Source organism: Mauremys mutica, chromosome 3 (assembly GCF_020497125.1).
Source record: "Mauremys mutica isolate MM-2020 ecotype Southern chromosome 3, ASM2049712v1, whole genome shotgun sequence".
Taxonomy (NCBI): Eukaryota; Metazoa; Chordata; order Testudines; family Geoemydidae; genus Mauremys; species Mauremys mutica.
The window spans coordinates 155,643,652-155,664,253 of NC_059074.1; the positions used below are offsets into that span (position 1 = coordinate 155,643,652).

Here is a 20,602-nt window from a genome sequence, read left to right on the forward strand (position 1 = left end):
GAGCTCTCTCTAAAAATACAGGACCCAAGTCTGCTACCATTTGCTTTACAGTAGTGTACATGGAGTTAATCCTGATTTACTCCAGTTTATGAGGCTGATCAGGAACACTATCATGCATGAGGATGGGAGACCGCTTGCAGACAATACTTCCAAACATCCCTTATCCATGGATGAAATGGGCGCAAATACGTTTGTCCCAAAGCTTTCCGGTCTTCTTTCATGAGCATCTTTTAGTATTCCCTTCCCTACCTCATCAGATGAAGTCCAGCTTGTCTGAGAAAGAGTCCATGTTCACAAACATAAATAACTAGTCATGTATTATTGGTCCAAGAAAGCCCAGCTCATCAATCAGTGCTGCTTGGCTTGTTGAAAGCCACATCGATAATTCATGTGTGAAAGGCACTTGGGCTGCATCACATCAAGAAGCATATGAGCTGCATAGAATGGGGAGGAAGGGCCTCTTAGAGGCAGCCAGTAGGCAATGTCTTATTAAAAAACTAATCATGATACTATTTGTGTCTCCCCTTCCTAGATCATTGCAATACTGCAAGGCCTGCTGAGAAACCATGTGCACAAGAACCCAAGCCCAGATTCACCACTTGATTTCTGCAGGAGGTAGATTATCTTCTCCCATGGCCAGCAATGGGGTGTCTCTCTCTGAATTCTGTTCTGTGTAGCTGGCTAAATACAAACAATCCTCCCCAACCTGCAATCAGATTAATTTGCTTTACAAGTCAGAGTACTCAGATGAGTTTGCTGTGTTCCGTGGCATCTTATGCCTTATTCACAAGGATTGGTACAACAAGCAGGGATCTGAGAAAATGTTCACAAATCCCCACAGTTCTATGAATGCCAGCACTGTGTAGTGCTTTATCCGTGAGCCTGTGTTCATTATTGGTTAGCCTCTGGGCTTAGAGTTTCACTCGCAGTTGAGATCAGAAACAATTGTGTGTGACATAAGTGACCAGTCACATGCTACAGCTAATGAGTCACTAAAGTGAACAATTCATGAACACCCCATAGGCTGAATTTAATTTATCAAATTATCAGGTGAAAATTATAATTCATGATATTTGCAGGAGTTGGGATCAGTTGACGAATGATTCTTGAATAGAAAAGAGTAAAATTGGCGTATCATTTGTAATGGATAATTCAACCAACTTTACTCCCCCAGGGCAAGGTCCTCATATTATCCTGGTGTGCTATTTACATGAGGATATGTTGTGATGTATTAACACTGTAATGCAAACACCATCCTCTTGCTATATGAACATCACCACAAGGCAGCTTCATTGCACCACGACACCACACTCCAGCAAAGGGCTTGTGCCTCTGTCTGGGCTCTCACCCAGGAAACTTTGACAGGCCAGACTTTCGAACATGCAGTTGCAGGCAAATGCACACTCTACACATACAAATTTGAGTTGATTTTGTACAGAAGTGCTCACCTGAAAGGGCAGACACAGGGTTGGTACATGCAAAACTAACAGTACAGGTAATAACTTGGAGCAAATCCACCCCCCTCTTCTGTGATTGTGGGGAAGCGGTGTGGTTCTGCTGAACATAACAGGACAAGCTAAGACCCCGTCAGTCATAGTTCTGAGTCCTCTGTGCTCAATGTACTGTGTTCACTTTTAAGTGCACTGTGTCAATAACAGAGAGAGGCAGAAGGAATTCCATCACAGCTTCTTTTTAAATATCAGATTTTTTTTTTTTGGTTATAATTCTGTTCCCCGAGGAAGGCTCACATCAGATGCAGCTTCTGTGTTTCAGCAAAATTCCTGCCTTTTTTTTTTTTTTTTTTTAAAGCTCAACTTTCTAGCTGGGTTGATAAGGAAATCAAGTCTCTTTGCCCAAAGTCATACAACAAGTCAGTGGCTCAGTGGCAACAAGAACTCAGGAGCCTTCTGCTGCTTCCTAGTCCCCTTTTCTCTAAGCATCAGCCCAGACTGCCTCCTGTTTCATCTCTGTTACCTATGATCACAGCACACTGTCTCCCAGGGTAGGTGGTTGCGGTTGTTCGACAGTGCATTAGAGCACAGGTGTGTCATGGCATGCTAGGAACTCTTCTCCTCTGTTTGTACAGGATTGAGGTGACTCCTTACCAGCAACGTAGAGCCATATCGCTGCCTTAGCAGTACATGGTAAAAGTCATCCACTGGGAGAATGAAGAAAATGCATTTAGATAGTTACAGGAAATCTAAGTAGCAGATGCATAATAATTTAGAATGTAAATACTGGAGCACAGCAATTCTCATGCTGTGGTCCATGGGGAGGAGGCCGGTGACATAATGCTGGTGCATTTTCCTTGTTGCCAGCTGCTAAATTGCACTAAATACTTTCCTAATGTTACTCTTTTAAGTTAATGGGGCTATGTTCTTTGTACTCCAGGAAGATCAGAGGTGTCAGAAAGGAGGGAGTTGCCACTTAGTCTTGTGTCTGCTTTAATCTAGGGTATGTCAGCATCTCAGTCACACTTCTGACTGCAGCATATAGACCTAGCTAGCTTAGGTACCAATTGCAGCAAAGCTGTGGCCACACGGACTTCAGCAGGGACTGTACTAGCCTGCCCAGAGCCCCAAATATGTACTTCTAGACCATGCTTCTGTGGCTTCACTATTATTGGTACCCAAGCTAGCTAGATCAAAGATAGCTCACGTGTCTACATTCTGCAGCCACACCTATGACTGCAGTGTAAGCGTAAGAGACATCCTTAGAGTGAAATCCTGGCCCCGTTGAAGTTAATGGCAGTTTTGCCATTGACTTTCAGTGGGGCCAGGATTTCACCCTTAATGCACAGTTACCCTATGTAAGAAGATCTCCAACACCCCTTGTGCTAACTTTTCCGAAAGTGATTCAGCGAAGAAGGCACTAGTAATGATTCCACTTTGGATCTGAGGAGGAGAACAAGAATCTATGAAGGCAGCAAAGGGCACAAACACAATGAGGGCTCCTCACCTCTGTTGCAGTGAAGCAAATCTTTCCATCCTTTGATAAATTGCGAAATACACCTAGGGAGAACAAAGACAGCTGCTTCACTTCAATAGGAAGAGGTGGGAGGAGCTTGTAACATATAAGAACAAAGTTGTTTCCATTCTGGAACAGCCCAGTTTCATCTAGTCCAGTATTCTGTTTCCTTCACTGGCTGATGCCTGAAGATTCACAGGGAGACCAGATGTCCCAGTTTTACAGGGACAGTCCCAATATTCAGGGCTGTCTTATATAGGTGCCTATCGCCCCCACCCCCGCACCTCCTGTGCTGATTTTTCACACTTGCTCTCTGGTCATCCTAAGTATGACACATACATAATATATCTCACAATGGGGTGGGAGGGAAATTCCCCCCCGCCCCCAACATCCACTGGCACCTGGTGATCACAGTATTCTCAGAAGCAACTCACGTAATCATTAAGTTCTGCACACTTATCAACTAGTAACTGCAGGTGCTGTCTCGATTCATGTAGTTGTCAAAACTAAAGGTGGTAAAAAATTGTCCAACAAAAGGTTTGGCTGTAGGAAAATGTTGACTGGAACCTTTTTTTTTTTTAATTGCCACTTTGTTCAGATTCAAAATGAAAACAAACTTTAAAATCCTGGTATTTCCTATGACAGGTCTAATTCCTGCCCAACTGTAATCAAAACATCTTTTGACCCCCTCTCCACCCCCCCAAAAAAAACAAAAACAAAAAAGCTCAAGGCTGGTTGGAAGATCCAGAATCATAGAAACGTAGGGCTAGAAAGGACCACAAAAGGTCATCTAGTCCAGCGGCTCTCAACCTTTTTTGGGCCCAGGATTCATCTGTAAACTTTGATGGCCTATTGTTACTCAGTAAATAGCTTTAGTATCAAAAGCATATGGCTTACTAAATATTTCTTAGCCACAATATATAATATGCATGAATGTAAAAAGTACTAAAGAAGTACACTGCATATACCAGAGTGTGGGCTCCTGCCCAGGGGGGGCTGGCTGAGGTTGGCTCCTCCACGCTTGCAGCATTGATCACACAAATTTTGGCCAGCCCAGTCCCCTGTCATCATGACAGAGAGAGAGCTGGGCCAAACCTGAGCAGCGCTGTGACTCAGTGCATCAGGTCACAACACCTGGGGTAGGTTAAGGGTTCAACCATACTGTAACCTGGTTTCCTGACATGATTGTATCAATGTAGATCAGATCTAGGTGTCTTCCTAGGAACAATGTGCAGCACTAGTGTTTCCTACTTTAGGCAAAAATGAGTCACTGGTGACTTCTTTATCCCCATTTAAATATGGCTTGAAAGTAGAAGCTGCTTCTTGTTTAGGTTGCATCACTCTGGTTATTTTAAGAATATGAGCAACAATTTAATGGGGGCAAATTTTATCTTCCCTTCTGTATTTCCACCATGAAGGTGGACTGTCTCTTATTCCCATTTGGCTCAGTTATCCTCGCCTGAAAAAGCCGTGTTCACAGATTTGAAATGTTTGAAAAAAATATATTGTATTAAACTTTCTGGAAAACAATAATTGAAAGACCCGAGGGCATTTTTAGGTGCTTGTTAGAGACACCAGTGGAACTTACAGCAATTCCTTTCAAAATGGATTTAAGGGTCTTTCTACCAGCACTTACTGTGCAAAGGGGCTTTTATCAAACCACTCATTTTTTTAAAAAGATGCAAAAATGGACACATTTGTAGCCAGAAGAAATTCCATCCACACTGAAGGATGTTAATCATCTTTGAAATGTCGAGCTTCTAACATTGTTGTTCTATTGCATATGTTTTTTCATTAAGAGTTAAAATTGGAGATTCTCAAACTCTGAGCTGACTCTGCTACCCAGCCTTGAACTAGTGCCTGAAAGCATTATAAGGTATCACTGGGTTTTGAATGACTGTTTCATGTCACCAGAGCCCAGATCCTCCAAGGTATATAGATGGCTAAGACCCATTGAACTCAATAGGTATGAGGTGCCTAAAAACCCTTGAGGATTTGGACCCAGGATATCAACTGTCCTGTGAGAGGCTTCAAATAACTCCCATGGGAGTCAATGAGGACTGCTCATATTCTCCAGTAGAATAGGTCTCTAGAAGCTGCAATTCAGGCTTGTGACTGTTAATCAGGGCTCCTCCTCCTAACCTTAATGATAAGCCTCTTTTGCTAGTCATGAGTGCCCCATCCCCTGATGCAGTTGTATGTGCTCCTCTACTCAACAGAGCTTGAATTTCTCCAAACCCCTCTACCCCAAGTTCTGTTGCAGGCTAGAATGCACAACACTGATTAAAGGTGGCAGTTGCTGCCTAAGACAGTCAAAGTTTTAAGGCCCAATTTATTTCATGTCTTAGAATCACAGAATCTCAGAGTTGGAAGGGACCTCAGGAGGTCATCTAGTCCAACCCCCTGCTCAAAGCAGGACCAATCCTTCCTTTTTTTTTTTGGTCCCAGATCCCTAAATGGCCCCCTGAAGGATTGAACTCTCAAACCTGGATTTAGCAGGCCAATGCTCAAACCACTGAGCTATCCCTTCCCCCAGAACCCAGGCCCCATGCCTCCAGCAATGGAAAGTCCAGTGGGGGGGGAGAAGGGGACAGCAGTGCGTGTTGCACACTACCTCCATGCCACTATGGGCCCAGAGTCCGCTAGGGCAGCACACACAGGGATGGGGCCAGATCAGCTAAGAAATGCACTGAATCAGAACATCTCTTGGGCTGATGGGGCTCTGATGTAGCCATGCTTGGAAAACCTGTTCTCTTCTGGCAGTGTCTTCAAAGGGCGTCATCCACAGCAATCCTGCCAGTTGCTCTCTCTCGCCATTGAATCTCCCATTAAAGGATAGCTGCCCCCATGGGTGAATCTGGCCCTGCGTCTGGTAAATTAGTGTCAAGTCCCCAAAAGGCAGAGGGACACTGACCTAGCCCAGCTCCTGCATTGTAGCAGGTGCAGTCTTTCCAAACTATTTCCTATAGATAGGCATCTTTCCCTGGTTCTCAGCATCTCCAGCAAGGACAATGAGTTCCCTACGCTGATAGGCAGGCAGCCTGTAGTTCTAAGGATATTGTGATATGTGATTGATGCAGTGTAAGCCCATCTTTTCCATGTTCTGAGACCCCCACAGGACTCTAGCTAGCCAGGAGCATGACTTACTTGCCATGGTTTCGAGACGGATCATGCAGCACACAAAATCGGGGAAACAGATTCTCATGGAGGAATCGCTGTACCTCAGAGCTGTCAGATGGAGGAGCTGGTCATCGACAGCCAGGCCTATGAGCAAGAGTCAGAAAGAGCAGCGAACATGCTAGCAACAGGAAGAAGCAAGGTCCAGCCATCCTCTGAAATGGCGGGGAACTAAGGCGGTTACATATGCCCAGTTTATACACCCACCAAGAGACCCCCCCATCCCTGCTTAATGTCCCCTAAGATGGTAACTCCCTCCTTGAGGGCCCTCACAAATAAAATCCAGTCAAAATTCTTTCCCAGCCTCAAGTCTGGAGATCGCGTTCACTTTGTATATGTGAGCAAGAATCACAGCAGTAAAGCAACTAATCCCATTCCCCTTTGTTAATCCATCGCAGGCAGTGGACATGTAAAAAGTGCACTGACTAAAGCCTTAAATGCATAGGACCTGGCTACGCTCCAGATCTCCTTGAGCCCAGACTTGTTGAAATCTGCCTTCAAGACATCTAGGCACCGTCTAAGGATCCCACCATCCCATCTTAAACTGGTAAGTGGTCAGGAGTTTGGTGTGGGCAGTCCTGGGGTATGGCATGTCCTTGCCCCTGAAATCCATCTCTGTCAATGTCTCCCCATCCTTCAAAAATACCCTTACCTTTTAGTTGCAAAGGCAAGCATGAGTGTATTCACTTGTTGGCCCTAGAGAGGTTGTCTTCCCTTACTCCCTACCCTCTGTCCTTTCTTTACCCTTGTGCTCAGATCCCTTTGGCTGGGTTTGTTAAAGCTTTAAGAGAGTGGCTTTTCATTTTAACTGGATGGAAATTATTCCATTACATCACTGAGCATCCCAAGCACTTCATTAGGTTGATGCTTATGAAGAGCTGGGACCAGTTCCTCATCTGGTGTAGAAGAGCACTGAAGCGTGGAGCTGTGCGGATTTACACCAGCTGAGGATCTGGCTTATTATCCTTCTAAACATTAAGGCCTCAATTAAGGCTAAGCTCCTGCTTTGCTGAATAGTGATGGACTCCAGTAAAATGTTTCACTACATGCTTAATTGGGGCCTATATTTAGCAGCATTCTTGGGGTTAATTAGGCTGTTGTATGCTATTGCTGGGTCTGATTATTCTCCTTCCTCTTCCCCTTCTTCCCCCCCAGGTAAGAAAAAAATCCATGCAGGGGGCGAGGGAGGCAGTCTCTTGGGGAGAAGAATCTGGCCTGTGCTGTATGGTGTGGGAGAAGCAAGGTGCTGGGGTGAGTGGGTTGGTGTGGGTGTGTCTCCCCTTCAAAAACTGCTTAGAGGGTACAATGTGCTGAATTTGCCATTTTTTAATATTCCCTGTTTATCCCTTCAGTATCTGCATGTGTGCAATCTTCCTCTGTATTTTATCCTGTCGTGCCTTTATTACAATAGCGATACATTTCAGATCCCTGAACTCAGAGTTGCTTGCTACACCATGATGATGCATCAGGAATTTCAGTCTGTACAGGCCATGTTATATCTTCCTCCTGAAAAAAATCCACCAACTTTGTGGCTTCCGTTGATTACGTTTTGCCTAGAGTTCCCCTTAGGGGAAAAATTTATATTCTACTGGCAAATGCAACTTAAAAAGCCATTTAGCTAAATGGAAGATCTCTAATGCAGATTTGTTGGACAGGCGCTTCCTCTGGGATATCCTATCGCATATACAAAACGTAACCAGATATAACTAAACAAATTCAATCATGCAACAGAAACTGGATTGCTTGCTTAAAATTGCAGCACTAGTCTAGCCAACAGAGGTCAGTGCAAACTAAATAAAAGGTCTTTCAACGCAGCTTTCTCCTGTACAACCAGTCACAGCCCTGGAGAGAGACTGAATGAACTAGTGGCTGTTAAAACTTCCTTGCTCCTTTCCCCTACCAGGTGCTTCATCCCTGACCAAGAGAGAGCACCTCAGGGAGTGAGATGGAAATTAACTCGTTCGTTGGCCTCTTTGCTGAGCCTTATTGGCCTTCCCACCACTTGGCAAATATCCGTCATCAGCACCAGCTCAATAATGCTCCACTCCATGCCTGTGCCGCAGGACCACTCAGCTGGGGAAATGGCTTCTTCCTCAGACATTCTCTTTGGCTTGGTTACACGGGGAATGGATAGTGATCGCTTTGTCCTTGTGAGATGCATGACTTGCGGATAGGAGCAGGAGCTCACTAGATCTTCCATACAATCCCTCCGCCCTCATCTTTCCACCACTCTCCTCATAGCACAGCTGAACATACCTGCTCTCTGTACTGCATTCTTCAAATCGGAGACATCCAGGAATCCAGAACCGGTTCCCTCTACCCTCCTGAAAATGTCCTGGAAACCATTTTGAAAGAATTCAGCTTCTTACTTTTAAGCCAACGTCAGTGGCCCAAACTTGTGCTATGACCTAGCATGTTGGCCTCTTGCCAATGCATTTCACTTTCTCCTTAATGAATTAGCTTAGTGGAAACTCAGTGCAACATCTGAGAGGGGGACTAGAATAAGACAGACAACTTTCCAGAAAGAACAGCTGGGTGATCCTTCTCCTGGACTGAGGGGGCTTACTGATGGGGGCAGTGAGGGATTGATGTTATGCTCCTTCAGAGCATTGGCCTGGCCTAGTGCACTGAGACAAGGGGAGAAAGAAGACAGAGGGGAGCACTGATCACCTTGGGATATCCCCCTGCCAACGACGGCATTGTTGTGGAACTGCAGGGTAAACATGTCTGAATGGTTATAGAGTTGTGACCTTTTGTGTATATCCCCTGCACTGTTTTACTTGTTCAGACCAAAGCTTGTATCTCCATGACTGTACCAACACAAAGAGCCCATCAATAATGACTCAACTGAAAGAATAGTTGCAGAACTAATTTCTGTGGCACTAGGTGAGGTGGCATCCTTCTATAGACTCCATATTCTAAATACAATAGGCTATGTACTCAGCTCTGTTGACTTGAATAGGGCTATGCCCACTTATACAACAGATTAGGATCTGGCCTAGTAGGTTTAGCTTGGCCAAAAACTATCCTGCGAGATACTAACCACACCAAATGGTGGTAGGCTATAAATAGCCAGCATGGAGAACAGTTGTTCAGGATAGCCCACACAGATCTAACAAGTGAAACCAAGGAACATTGACTGTACCAGAATGTCTTTCCTAATTCTGGGGTCCCTTTCTCTGTCCTAGAGTCTCTTAAAGGAAGTGTGGGAGGGGGAGAAGGAGCCCTGTTACAGTATTTGCATCGTTTAGAAAAGGTAACGGACAAGCAAAGTCTGTATTGGCTGGGGAGCATGGCCTTTCCATGGATTGTATTATCCTGTGCAATGTGCCTGGCTGCCATGAAATAGGGCAATAGCCTTTCACAGAAACATAGGGTGGATAATAGGACGACAAACAGGTAATCCAGTCTAAGTGCTTGTACTCTCCAGGGATACTCACCATCTTGCTACTGCATATGAGCAACCACAGTCCCATTGACCTGTGGGATTATTCCTATGTATGTAAGTGCAGGACTGGGACCTAACAGCTTCTCTAACCTACTCCTTAGGATCTGTCGTAAGGTCAGAGCACTTAATCCTTGCCAGAGCTGTTCTTACCAGTCAGAACATTTGACGGGGGCCTCTCAATCCAATATTTGAGCTCCCTACTTTTGAATGATAAGCCAGGTGCTTTATCTACTAAGCGTCAGTGCCTTTGTTGCGGTCTTTCCACCCCGCACTATTTTAATTTCATAGTGTCTGCATCCCCTTGATTAAAAATGCAGCACTAGCTGAGAAAATGGGTTCCTGACAGCTCACATGTACCTTGTACTTAGCAAGGAGTTTCCAGAGGTGCTTAAATTCTTGCAGGGAGAGTCTTCCATTAGACTTGAGCTGCATGTGTGGTTAAGGCTTAAATGTTTAGTGGCCACTAATCTTGGGTTTCCTAGGGGCAGGATGCCAGTTAGGCCAGGGCTTGCCTCACCGAAAAGTAGATGCAGGAAGGCCCCCCCCCTCACGCACACCATGGGCCCTGCTAAAGGTATCCTGCGGCCATGAAGGTTGGAACGTCAGGCTTTAAGCTGGGGAAGGCTAAGGTTTTCCTTGCTCTGCGCAGGGGTGGGAGGAGCTATAGACTGCACAAAATAAATGTGACAAACTAAAGGCCATTAAGCAGCAAAGTTATATAGTGCCTTTCGCAGCAAGGGATCATGAGGCTATAACTCCAGCGTATGCATGGCCCTATGGCAATGCAGCCACCTTTGGGAAGGAGTAAAAGATGCTGTGGTCTAGCCCCCACCACCCAATCCCCTTGCTTGAGGCCCACAGGCATTACCTGTAGCTAGATTCTGGGTATGGCTAAACTGCACTGAACTTGACTGTAGCACAGGTAGGCACATCTGGGATGGCTTTAATGTAGCCAGCACTGATAACAGTAGATGCGGTGGCATGGGCTTGAGGGTGGGCTAACTGCGCATGTAGGTACTTAGGTGGCGAGCCTATGCTGCCACAGCTACACTGTTAACTTTAATCTAGCTATTGTTACCCCTGCTAACTCGGGTACGCCTCCCTATCTCTTCTCTGAATGTATTGGGGGTGGTGAACAGGCTTGAGATGGGAGGGGAAGATAGAGCCTCCTCAGTATAAGGTGTAGAGTAGTCATAGCCCCATGAGTGGTATTAGATAGCCCCCAAGATCTACTTTCTGTTGCACCCTGCTCCTACACTGGCACAAGGCATTTAGATGTAATGCTGACAGCCCTCCCCGCCCCCGTCATCGGCAGGCGGGCTCAAACCTGGGACCGCTGGAGCTTAGTGCCTGAGCCTCTACTGCATGAGCTAAAAGCCAGCTGGCTGTTAGCTAAGGCTGTGGAGTAGACCTCTCTTGGTGCCACGAGCTGGGACAGAACACCACACCCAGAAGATGTGGGGGTTACACACACAGCATCACCCTGAAGGAGGTGTAATATCTGACCCTGCGTGTCCTCCCACAGTGCTCTGTTCTCTGCAGGTGAGGCTGCCTCTGGCCCCTGCCTCTCTCACAGCACCATGGCTGTGCCTGCCACAGCCCTGAGAAAGCAAAGCCCCTTACAGTGAAATAAGAGTAAGTGGGTGGTGCTGCCCTCAAACTTGGCTGAAAGAGGCTGCTCCGGTCTTTAAAGGCCAGTATAGGTCACACTGTCTAGGGGGTGGGTACCAATGTAGTGAATGAGAAAAAATCATCTTCAGTAAAAATGGAATGGGGGTGGGTGGGAAAAGTGGCTGTGTCAGCACCCTCCATGTGTCCTGCGTTCCGGACCTGTTTAGACGGCAAGAGGGTGCAGTAACAGGGAAGCTGGAAAGAAGGCAACTGGCTGCTGGTCATTTTTATTCATTTGCTGCAATCTGTAACGGTCTGGCACTATCTCAGAGTTATTCCAAGGCCCGGAACAAAAAGACAGCACGAGAGCATGCAGCGGGGAGAATTTATGTTTTCATCAAGGAGCACTCTTGTTTTACAATGGCCAGCAATGCATTTCCAGTGTTGTCTTGTTAACAGTTGGAGGACTATGCCATCCATCTAACTAGAAGAGGTACACACCAAAGGATGAATAGTTTGCCAGGCTTTCGCCTGTGATTCAGCAGTGACACACTGCTGCTGGCTCTCCTGCCCTGGCTGATGTCAGGGGAAAGGCAATCATAGCTTCATTGTTCTTGACATAAATCTAGAGCGGCGGCAGGGGCGGCTCCAGGCATCAGCGTGCCAAGCGCGTGCCTAGGGCGGCAAGCCACGGGGGGCACTTTGCCGGTCGCCACCCGGGGGCGGCAGGCAGGTTGCCTTCGGCGGCATGCCTGCGGAAGGTCCGCTGGTCCCGCGGCTTCAGCAGACCTCCCGCAGGCTGCCGCCGAATTCGCGGGACTGGGGACCTCCCGCAGGCAAGCCGCCGAAGGCAGCCTGCCTGCTGTGCTTGGGGCCACAAAATACCTAGAGCCACCCCTGAGCAGCGGGCTTGGAGTTCCAGTTCACAGGCAAGCCAAGGTTGGCAGCCTTAGAGGAAGGATGTGTTAGGTTGAGCTATCCAGTGGATCTTACTGAAATCCAGCATCGTCCTCTGGAAGCTGTGCAATGTCCAGGACTGGGGCCAAGGCTTGTTAACCACAGTGCATGGAGAGTTCAGAAGAAGAGGACAATGTAATTAACGGAATAGGTTTTAAAGTAACTAAGGAAGGGCCTATAGCACCCAGTGAGCTCCTGACAGCAGATTCCACCCCTCGAGGGAGTATGCATGGCAAAGCCCTGCATACATTGTAGGAAAATTATTTGATGCGTGTGGCCAATATTTATTTGCTGGTTGTCCCAGGAGGAAGCTCAGCTGAGCCATAACTGAAGGAAAGGATGGGCTGCACCGGGGCGGGGGGGAGTTTAGTGCCTTTGCTGAAAGGATACATCCATCAGAGCTAAAATGCCTCTGCATGACTCGAAGCAGAATCCTCCGCCCGGGCTGGCCAGCCGATCTATAAGAATTGATAAAACAAAAGTGATCAGACAAAGAACAAAAGGTGCCCTGGGTTAGGTCTCTACCTCCAGGACCCCAACCAGGTCACTGTTGGGAGGTGGATCTTAATCAAGCCCCGAGTGGTCCATATCACTAGAGGGAGGGAGAGAGGAGTGTGTGTGAGAGACACTTCTCCAAATGGACCCCTTCTGAGGGATGTCATTCAGCAGCAACCCAAAGGTAAATAGGTCCCATACAAATGTGGTGATCTCTCTCCTCTACTGTTGTTTGACCCCCCTCCTTTTCGGTCTCTGTCACATGCTGCACCCAATATTTGAGAGATAGGGGAGTGAGGAAGGCCAGGACTAGATTTCCACCAGGGAGTGTTGCAGGTGGGCATTGAGCTGACCTGGCAGAGCTGTGAGAGAGGTAAGGACTGGGATAAAGGGGGTGCTGCATGTCCAGTTGGAGAGGACCTGTGACTGGATCCCATAAAAAAGCAAATGTGCGGCCTAAGCAGAGCTGTGTGGTGCTCTAGGCTTGGACCAGCAGGGCACTCCGCAGGTCAGGGCTGTGTGGGGACCCAGGACTGGAAAAACAAAGGTGCTGCTGGTCCCAGAGAGAGCACTTAGAGGCGCAGGGGCGTGCCAAAGTTCAGCAGCGTGACTTGCAGCAGCCTCTCTGCTGTCCTGTATGCTCAATGTGCTAGGCAAGGCTAAGTGCTGACCTGGATTGGAGCTGGGCGGTTTCACATCTTCCTATATGTGAACATTATTTTTTAATAAAAATTAAGCATAAAGGGAATCCCAGAGAGGCTTTTTCAATTCGTCAGAGGTCTACCAATCCTACTGAGCATTTTCCTAGGACCATTAGGGTTGGTTAGATCTACGGCTCCATCTAGTTCACACTAGATCCAGGGTAGGACAACACCATTAACTGGATCATAAAGAGCTTTACCTTTCAGGAACACTTCATTGAGGAGCCTTTGCAGCTGTGAGGCATTGATGGCTGAACCCTAATGCAGAACAAAGCACATGAGTTTATAAGCACAAAGCTTCCTTACCCTCACCCCTTTCCATATTCTTCACTTGCTTACACCATTGCGAATCCGGAGGAAATCCACTAATGGCAGTCGAGTTACACAGCTGCAAATCTGGTGTGAGCTCAGAATCAGACCACCTGAGTCTCTGACCCACCCTTTCTTTTTAGAACAATAATTTGTACTGTCCATGAAAGGGTCTTGAAGTGCTTTATAAGCATTCCCATCATTGCTATGCGGCAGAGCAGTATTATCAGCCCCAGTGTTGTACAGATGGACGACTCTCTTAGGGAAACCCAAGCCTGAGAGATGTTAAGGTCCCACAAGGAGACAGTGCTTGAGCTAGGAATGGAACTCAGGTCGCCTGACTCCCTAGCCTATGGTTTAGCTACATGACCATCCTGCCTGCCTGCCTATTTTTATTTTAACTGTGGATTATTTGTTAAGGAGAAGCTGGGCCGTCTAAAGGAGTAGCTGATTCCTAGAGCCAAAGGGTCAGTGTCTCTGTATTGGCTGATCTGTGCTCAGCATAAGTCTGAAGGCCTGGAGGAGAGTGGGGGAAAGGCACTGTTTAGCCCCCCATGTCCCTGGAGTGGCTGGGCACCGGTAAGGTTCCTGGAATAAGTTAGAGCAGCCTGAAGTCTGCTTTATCTTGTGCCAGCTGTCAGCAATCTTCAGGGGTTATTGCCAGAGATAAGCTGATGCAGGAGTACAGTAGTACCCCCCACCCCCCTCCCACACATGCACACTTTTCTGGCCACAAGGCATAAGAGCTGATACACTGCATTTACACTACTGTACATTTTTGCACTGGTGCAAGCTAGTGAGAATCAGGCTCCTTGTCTCCTGCTCTACATTGATGCTGTAGCTCTCAGCTGCCCAACTCATGAGTCATGTAAAACCTTCCTGCCCTGCCCCTCCCCCAGGCCCTCCAGGGCATTCTGGGTGACAGACTGTGTCATTTTTCACCTTTATGCATTGATATAACTATTAACTGTGAGAGGTCTATTGTGTAAAGGCTTTTGGCAGTGATTTTTCTCTTGACTAAGTCAAGGAGTTCTTTTATAACAGTTTATTAAACCATTAAGAGCATCTCCTGTGAACACACACAGCTTGGCTCAGAGAAAGCTGGAATCAATTACTCAAATGCTGACTGATGTCTGCTTTCCAAATGCAGCAAGTGCAAACTGGAAACAGTTCTGATCAGAGGGAAAAAATATCCAAGGATTATTTCTAATTGCTTGTTTAAATAAACCCCAAACAATCATCCCCTAATATAGTGAGCCGTCCATTCTATTCCAGCTCTCTCTCCCACTTTTCTGTGGATTGTGGCAGCCAGATCAATGCTGTTTTGAAAGTATCCACTTAAAGAATGATAGGCCCACATTTCCAAAGACATTTTTCTACATGGATTGATAGCAAGACAGGAGATTTTTCTTTTACAACTCCACCTGTCTTTGTATTTTTTCAGTAATCGACTGTATTCAGGGTACCTGTGTAGCATATCTGAGGAAGACGTTTTCAGAGGAGTTGTCTTGACTCTGCTTGGGTATGTTCTGGATCACAGCAAAACATGAACATATGCAAATTAGTGACAAAAGCCATGGGAGCCAGAGCCAGAACCGTATTATTCACATAGCTCTGTAGCTGCATGCAGCACTTCAGAATGGACAAGGTATATACAACAAAGCATACAGTGCTGCCTCAGAGACCCGGCAGCCTAAAGGCAAGAAGTGATACAATAGTGATCAGGCAGGAAGTGGTGTGTGGATGTTATAACTTTGTAGAATGAGGGATTTGGGGGGGGGGGGGGAAGAAGAAGGGAGATTCAGAAAGGATTTGAAGAGGGGGTGAGCTTGGCCTCTCTTAAGTGGGAGGATGTTCTCAGCATAGGGAACCACGTGAAGCCAAAAAAGTAAGTAAATGGAGGAGTCTGGTGTAGAGAATTTTAGGTGGAATACAGGAAATGGGAGGAAATCAGGGCTAGTTTGTCACCTGATGCAAACTGATGTCACTATATTGAAGCCAATGGCTCCTTGCCATTTTAGACCATGTGAAGAGATGGCCCATAGGCAGGGAAAGAGTTGTGGACAGCTTTGGAAGTGGAAGAAACGGGAAGCCAGTGCAGAAATTCAAGAAGAGGAGGGGAGAAGTGATGGGAGCTGCCTGAGAAGAGGAAGATTGCCTAGACAGCAGTGAATTAATACTTTAGGGCCTAATCCTAACACACATGTAGCCTCTGACTCCAATGGGATTACTAAGGGCCACCTACCCATGTGAAGTTTGCAGGACTGGGCACTGTACTTACATATGGCAAAATATAGGTTGTTGGTTAGTGACATTATTTAAGGAAATTGAAAGTTTGTTAGTGTAACTGGATAATAGACTAAACAATAGGTTTCTCTCTCCATAACAGGGCTTAATAGCTGACTGGAAAATTAATGACTAAGAAAGGGCTTGAGTCTCTCACTTACACCATTAACTTCAAAGAAGTCACCCCTGGTTTACATTACTGTGAGAAAGCAGAATCAGGTGCAACCCAATGTCCAAAGTACTAGAGGACTGTACTGTTGAATGCACCAGGATGGGTGAGTCATAGCTCACAAAGAGAGAATTCTGCAGCTGGACTGACAATTCTACTGTGCTTGGGCTGTAATTATCTAGGCCTGATTCTGAGCTCCTGCTAGTTTAAGAAGTGTAATTCCATTGACTTCTATGTGGTTACACTAGTACAAACCAGAGAATTCAGAATCAGGCCTAGACTCTTGCAAAGACCAATTGTGTCACCCAGTCTGACAATCAGCTTTCCACAGATCCCTGCCTTATATTAGATGGACGAATCCCTGTGTGGAAAGGGGAGAGGATGCCATACTGGGGAATGTGATAGTGCTAATGTCTAGAGTGGAGCGAATGAGTGATTATTGAGTTTGGTGGCCCAACTAAAATGAAGCAGATGAAAAATTGTTGTGGAAATATTTTGTTTTTTCTCACTAAAATGAAAACACAAAAATTTGGTTTCTATGACAGGTTACATTTACTTTTCATGTGATTTTTACCTTTTTTTTTTTTTACAAAAGTTAAATCTAGCTACATTTCAAAATGAATCGTCATTTCAAAATGGAAAGCTACACCATTTCAACGTTTTCAATCTTCCCTCCCCTTTGTTGGTCAAAACTAGTTATTGAATTTGATTGGAATTCACAAATAGTTTCAGGAGACCCTAAAATTTAACTCAGCTCTACTGCTGACAGCGATTTACTTGATGACAATGCATCTGAAAAATGCAAATTAAAGATTAAGGGCCTATTTCTGAAACTGTCCCTCACATAGACAGGTTACTTATTCTGTGAGTACTCCCTCTCATAGCTCAGTACGTAGGTGGCAGAGCTGTGCCCAGAGACATAAGAACAGCCATACTGGGTCAGACCAAGGGTCCATCTAGCCCAGTATCCTGTCTTCCAACAATGCCCAATGCCAGGTGCCCCAGAGGTAATGAACAGAACAGGTAATCATAAAGTGTCACCCTGTCGCCCATTCCCAGCTTCTGTCAAACAGAGGCTAGGGAAATCATCCCTGTCCATTCTGGCTAATAGCCATTGATGGATCTATCCTCTATTAACTTATCTAATTCTTTTTTGAACCCTGTTACAGTTTTGGTCTTCACAACATCCTCTGGCAAGGAGTTCCACAGATTGACCGGGCATTGTGTGAAAAAATACTTCCTTTTGTTTGTTTTAAACCTGGTGCCTATTATTGAATTTGGTGATCCCTAGTTCTTGTGTTATGAGAAGGAATAAATAACACTTCCTTATTTACCTTCTCCTCCGCAGTCATGATTTTATAGACCTCTATCATATTCCCCCTTAGTCGTCTCTTTTCCAAGCTGAAAAGACCCAGTCTTTTTAATCTCTCCTCATATGGAAGCTGTTCCATAGCCCTAATCATTTTTGTGGCCCTTTGCTGAACCTTATCCAATTCCAATATATCAGTTTTAAGATGGGGCAACCACATCTGCACACATTATTCAAGATGTGGGTGTCCCATGGATTTATATAGAGGCAATATGATATTTTCTGATATGAGGCAAGTGGCAGAAGAGAAGACAACAGCCAGGGTGGGGTGGGGAGAGGAGGGTTGCAGCAAAGAGACTTGTTAGTGGCTGGTGCCAGGAGATCCATAATGTTGATTCACACATCTCCAGCATCTAAATCATTTTTCACATGTTCCTACCTTTGGCATCACTGGGCTGAGCCTGCTTTTCAGGTCCCTAAAAAACACCACAAGAGTCACATCAGAAAAAGACAGCCTTCTAGCATTTATTTGCAGAAGGTAGGTAGAGGGTGTGTGTGTGTGTGTGTGTGTGTGTGAGAGAGAGAGAGAGAACTCTAAGAATGCTTATGAATCCCAATCACCCTGTGATTGTGCTGACACTTTTCAGGTGTTTTGGTTCAGAATCAGGCCTTTGAACTCTGTCTAATCATCCCTGATGCATTAGTAAGCACAGTGGACCTGATTCTCTGCTCACACTGGTTTCAAACTATTTCAAATTTCATTGACTTCTCTGGAATCACTCTTGATTTACACCACTGTAGGGAAGAGGAGAATCCAGGGCTGTGTGCGCAACAGGAGGACTAGTTTGCAGCACTTTCACCACCAGGAGGCACTAGGGGGTCTGTATCCACAGTCAGCTTTTACATGAGCAAAAGCTCCTGGTTACCTTAACTTGAGCTGTAACATTATGAAATGTCTCTAATTTTCCTTTAGCACGTGAATACAAGATGAACATTAATAAAAAGGCAAGTGGATACCTGAGGACATTTAAAGGCAAATTTAAAACAGAGAACACATTTATAGCCAACATAAAATTAACCGGTGAACCTCACTGCCACAGGATGTTACTGAGGCAAATACAGTTGCAACTCCTAACATTCCAGTTTTGCCTTAGATGAAGGAACAAGCTCAGCTCAGGCTTTGCAGCATTCCCTATGAAACCCTGTGCTTGTTATAGGGCAGCAGTTCCCAGACTGGGGTCCCAGTGGCCCTTAGGGTGAGCTACCTGGTCAAATGATGATAGCTGCTCCTCCACTTTTCCAGCTGCTACCCTTACTGTCCATGAGTAGTAACTTACTACTCAGCTAGAGGAAGCATGACCCAGTGGTTAGGGCACTAGTCAAGGACCCAGCAGACCTGGGTGCAACCTCCTGCTCTGCCACAGAGTTCCTGTGTGACTGCGGGGAAGTCACTCAGCCTACCTGTGCCTTAGTTCCCCCATGTAACATGGGGATAATAGCACTGCCCTACCTTGCAGGGACGTTGCAAGGATAAAGATTGTGAAGCACTTTGAGAGCTACTGCTGGAAAGTGATATATAAGAGCTAGGTACTATTACTACTGTACTCCCAGGATTTGAATGAGACTGTGTGTGGAGGACGTTACTACTGAACCCGAGTAAGAGTGGCAGAATCCCGCTCACTGGAAGAAGCTCAAAACACATTGGCCCAGACTGTGATTCCTTTATTCACAGGGATGGGCAGTTACTCACATGAACAATCCCAGTGAAGTCAAGCTAGCTGTTCCAGAAAGAAGCAATTGCTGTAGCTTGCTTGGGGATGCTTTGCAATGACAAATGAGAGGGCGTGTGTCCACAAGACAATATCCTTAATTAAGCCATGGGCCATGCTATGCAAAAGTCGTGGAACCCCACTATAGAGTAGATTGAAAATACCAAGGCAATGCCACTGTGCAATATTACCTAAGGAAATTTTGTCAAGGGTGAATGCTGTGGCTTAGATTTTTTTTAATGAAGACTAGCCATTTCTATGAAAACATCTGCATTTATGTTGACTAGGAAAAATGTATATCCTGTGTCCCAAAACCTACAATCTTATCCTTGTGGGTGGAACCGTACATCTGTGTGGAGTCCATTGAAATTAATGGATCTATGCAACAAGTCCGCCCACATGGAACAGACATCAGGCACTTGGACTGTAAACTCCTTGGGTGTCTTTGCATACACCTAATGCAATAGGGATCTGATCCTGACTGGGGCCTATTGGTGCGACAGCAATATAAATATTAAAGAACTACTAATACAAGCCATCAGCCTTCCTTTCTTAGAGCAGGTGTCCATCCCAAGCTGGAAGGAAGTCTCCCAAACATGTATAGCATAGTATTGCTCCGTTTGGTGCTCTATAGGGGATACTCTGTTCTGGAATCATTACTGGACTAGATGCTCCTAAATAGACCCTTCCTCTGTTCAGCTATGGCAATTCCTGCGTACCCGTCTGCGTGTCCAGTCTAAACCCCTAGCATCCCTGCCAATACACTCCTTGTCACTAACCTCTCTCTTTGCAATAAGCTTCCACAAAACATTAAAATAAAACACCACATTAATGGCCCTGGTCTTAGATGTTCAGAGACAACCCTGGAAGCTGGAAAAAGGTACATATAAACAGTATGTATAATGATCTTACTCATTGGAGTCTTGGCACCTCAGGAAGATTCGTAGGAGGAATTCAGCCTCTTGGCCTTCTTCTGATGTGGCTGGAACAACAACATAGGTCCCGGGGCTTAAGTAAAAGTAATTGGTGACATCTCGGGTTGACACGTTGAAACCGTACTTCAGAACTTTGGATTTATACTGAGAGAAAAATGCAACTGGCAATCTGTCCCTCAGGCCCTGGAACTGAAGGAAATGATTAATTGTACCATGGCAGTCCTCTGTTCCCACAGCCCCTTTCATCCACAAAGATCTGAAATAGCTTTTCATATTCAATCCTGCGTATATGGGAATCATTTCACTCACCACTGCAGTGCAATCCTCTCTGGGGTGGAACATGGCAGTTAATAATGCACAGCAGTGCTACACAGCAGTTAGGGAAGTGAAAAAGAGCTGGAAGACTTTTAGGTGGGTGGAGTGTAGTTAGTTGATCTGAAATGTGCCAAGAGAGTGGGGTAATAGCCTA

At 45.8% G+C, this 20,602-nt stretch overlaps 1 protein-coding gene across 1 annotated transcript in view; it reads right to left on the reverse strand.

Annotated features, from left to right (window-relative positions):
* Positions 1–1,823: 1,823 nt before the first annotated feature.
* CAPN13 (calpain 13) overlaps positions 1,824–20,602 on the reverse strand; it is a 61,392-nt gene continuing 42,613 nt past the window's right edge. Inside the window, exons 13-22 of the mRNA XM_045010330.1 lie at positions 20,111–20,322; positions 17,869–17,905; positions 15,132–15,194; positions 13,557–13,614; positions 12,551–12,618; positions 9,950–10,018; positions 8,401–8,479; positions 6,115–6,231; positions 2,959–3,011; positions 1,824–2,158 (exon numbers count right to left, since the gene is read on the reverse strand). Of these exons, the coding sequence (XP_044866265.1) occupies positions 2,132–2,158; positions 2,959–3,011; positions 6,115–6,231; positions 8,401–8,479; positions 9,950–10,018; positions 12,551–12,618; positions 13,557–13,614; positions 15,132–15,194; positions 17,869–17,905; positions 20,111–20,322 (783 nt within the window). The 3' untranslated portion in view covers positions 1,824–2,131. The remainder of the gene's footprint in view (positions 2,159–2,958; positions 3,012–6,114; positions 6,232–8,400; positions 8,480–9,949; positions 10,019–12,550; positions 12,619–13,556; positions 13,615–15,131; positions 15,195–17,868; positions 17,906–20,110; positions 20,323–20,602) is intronic.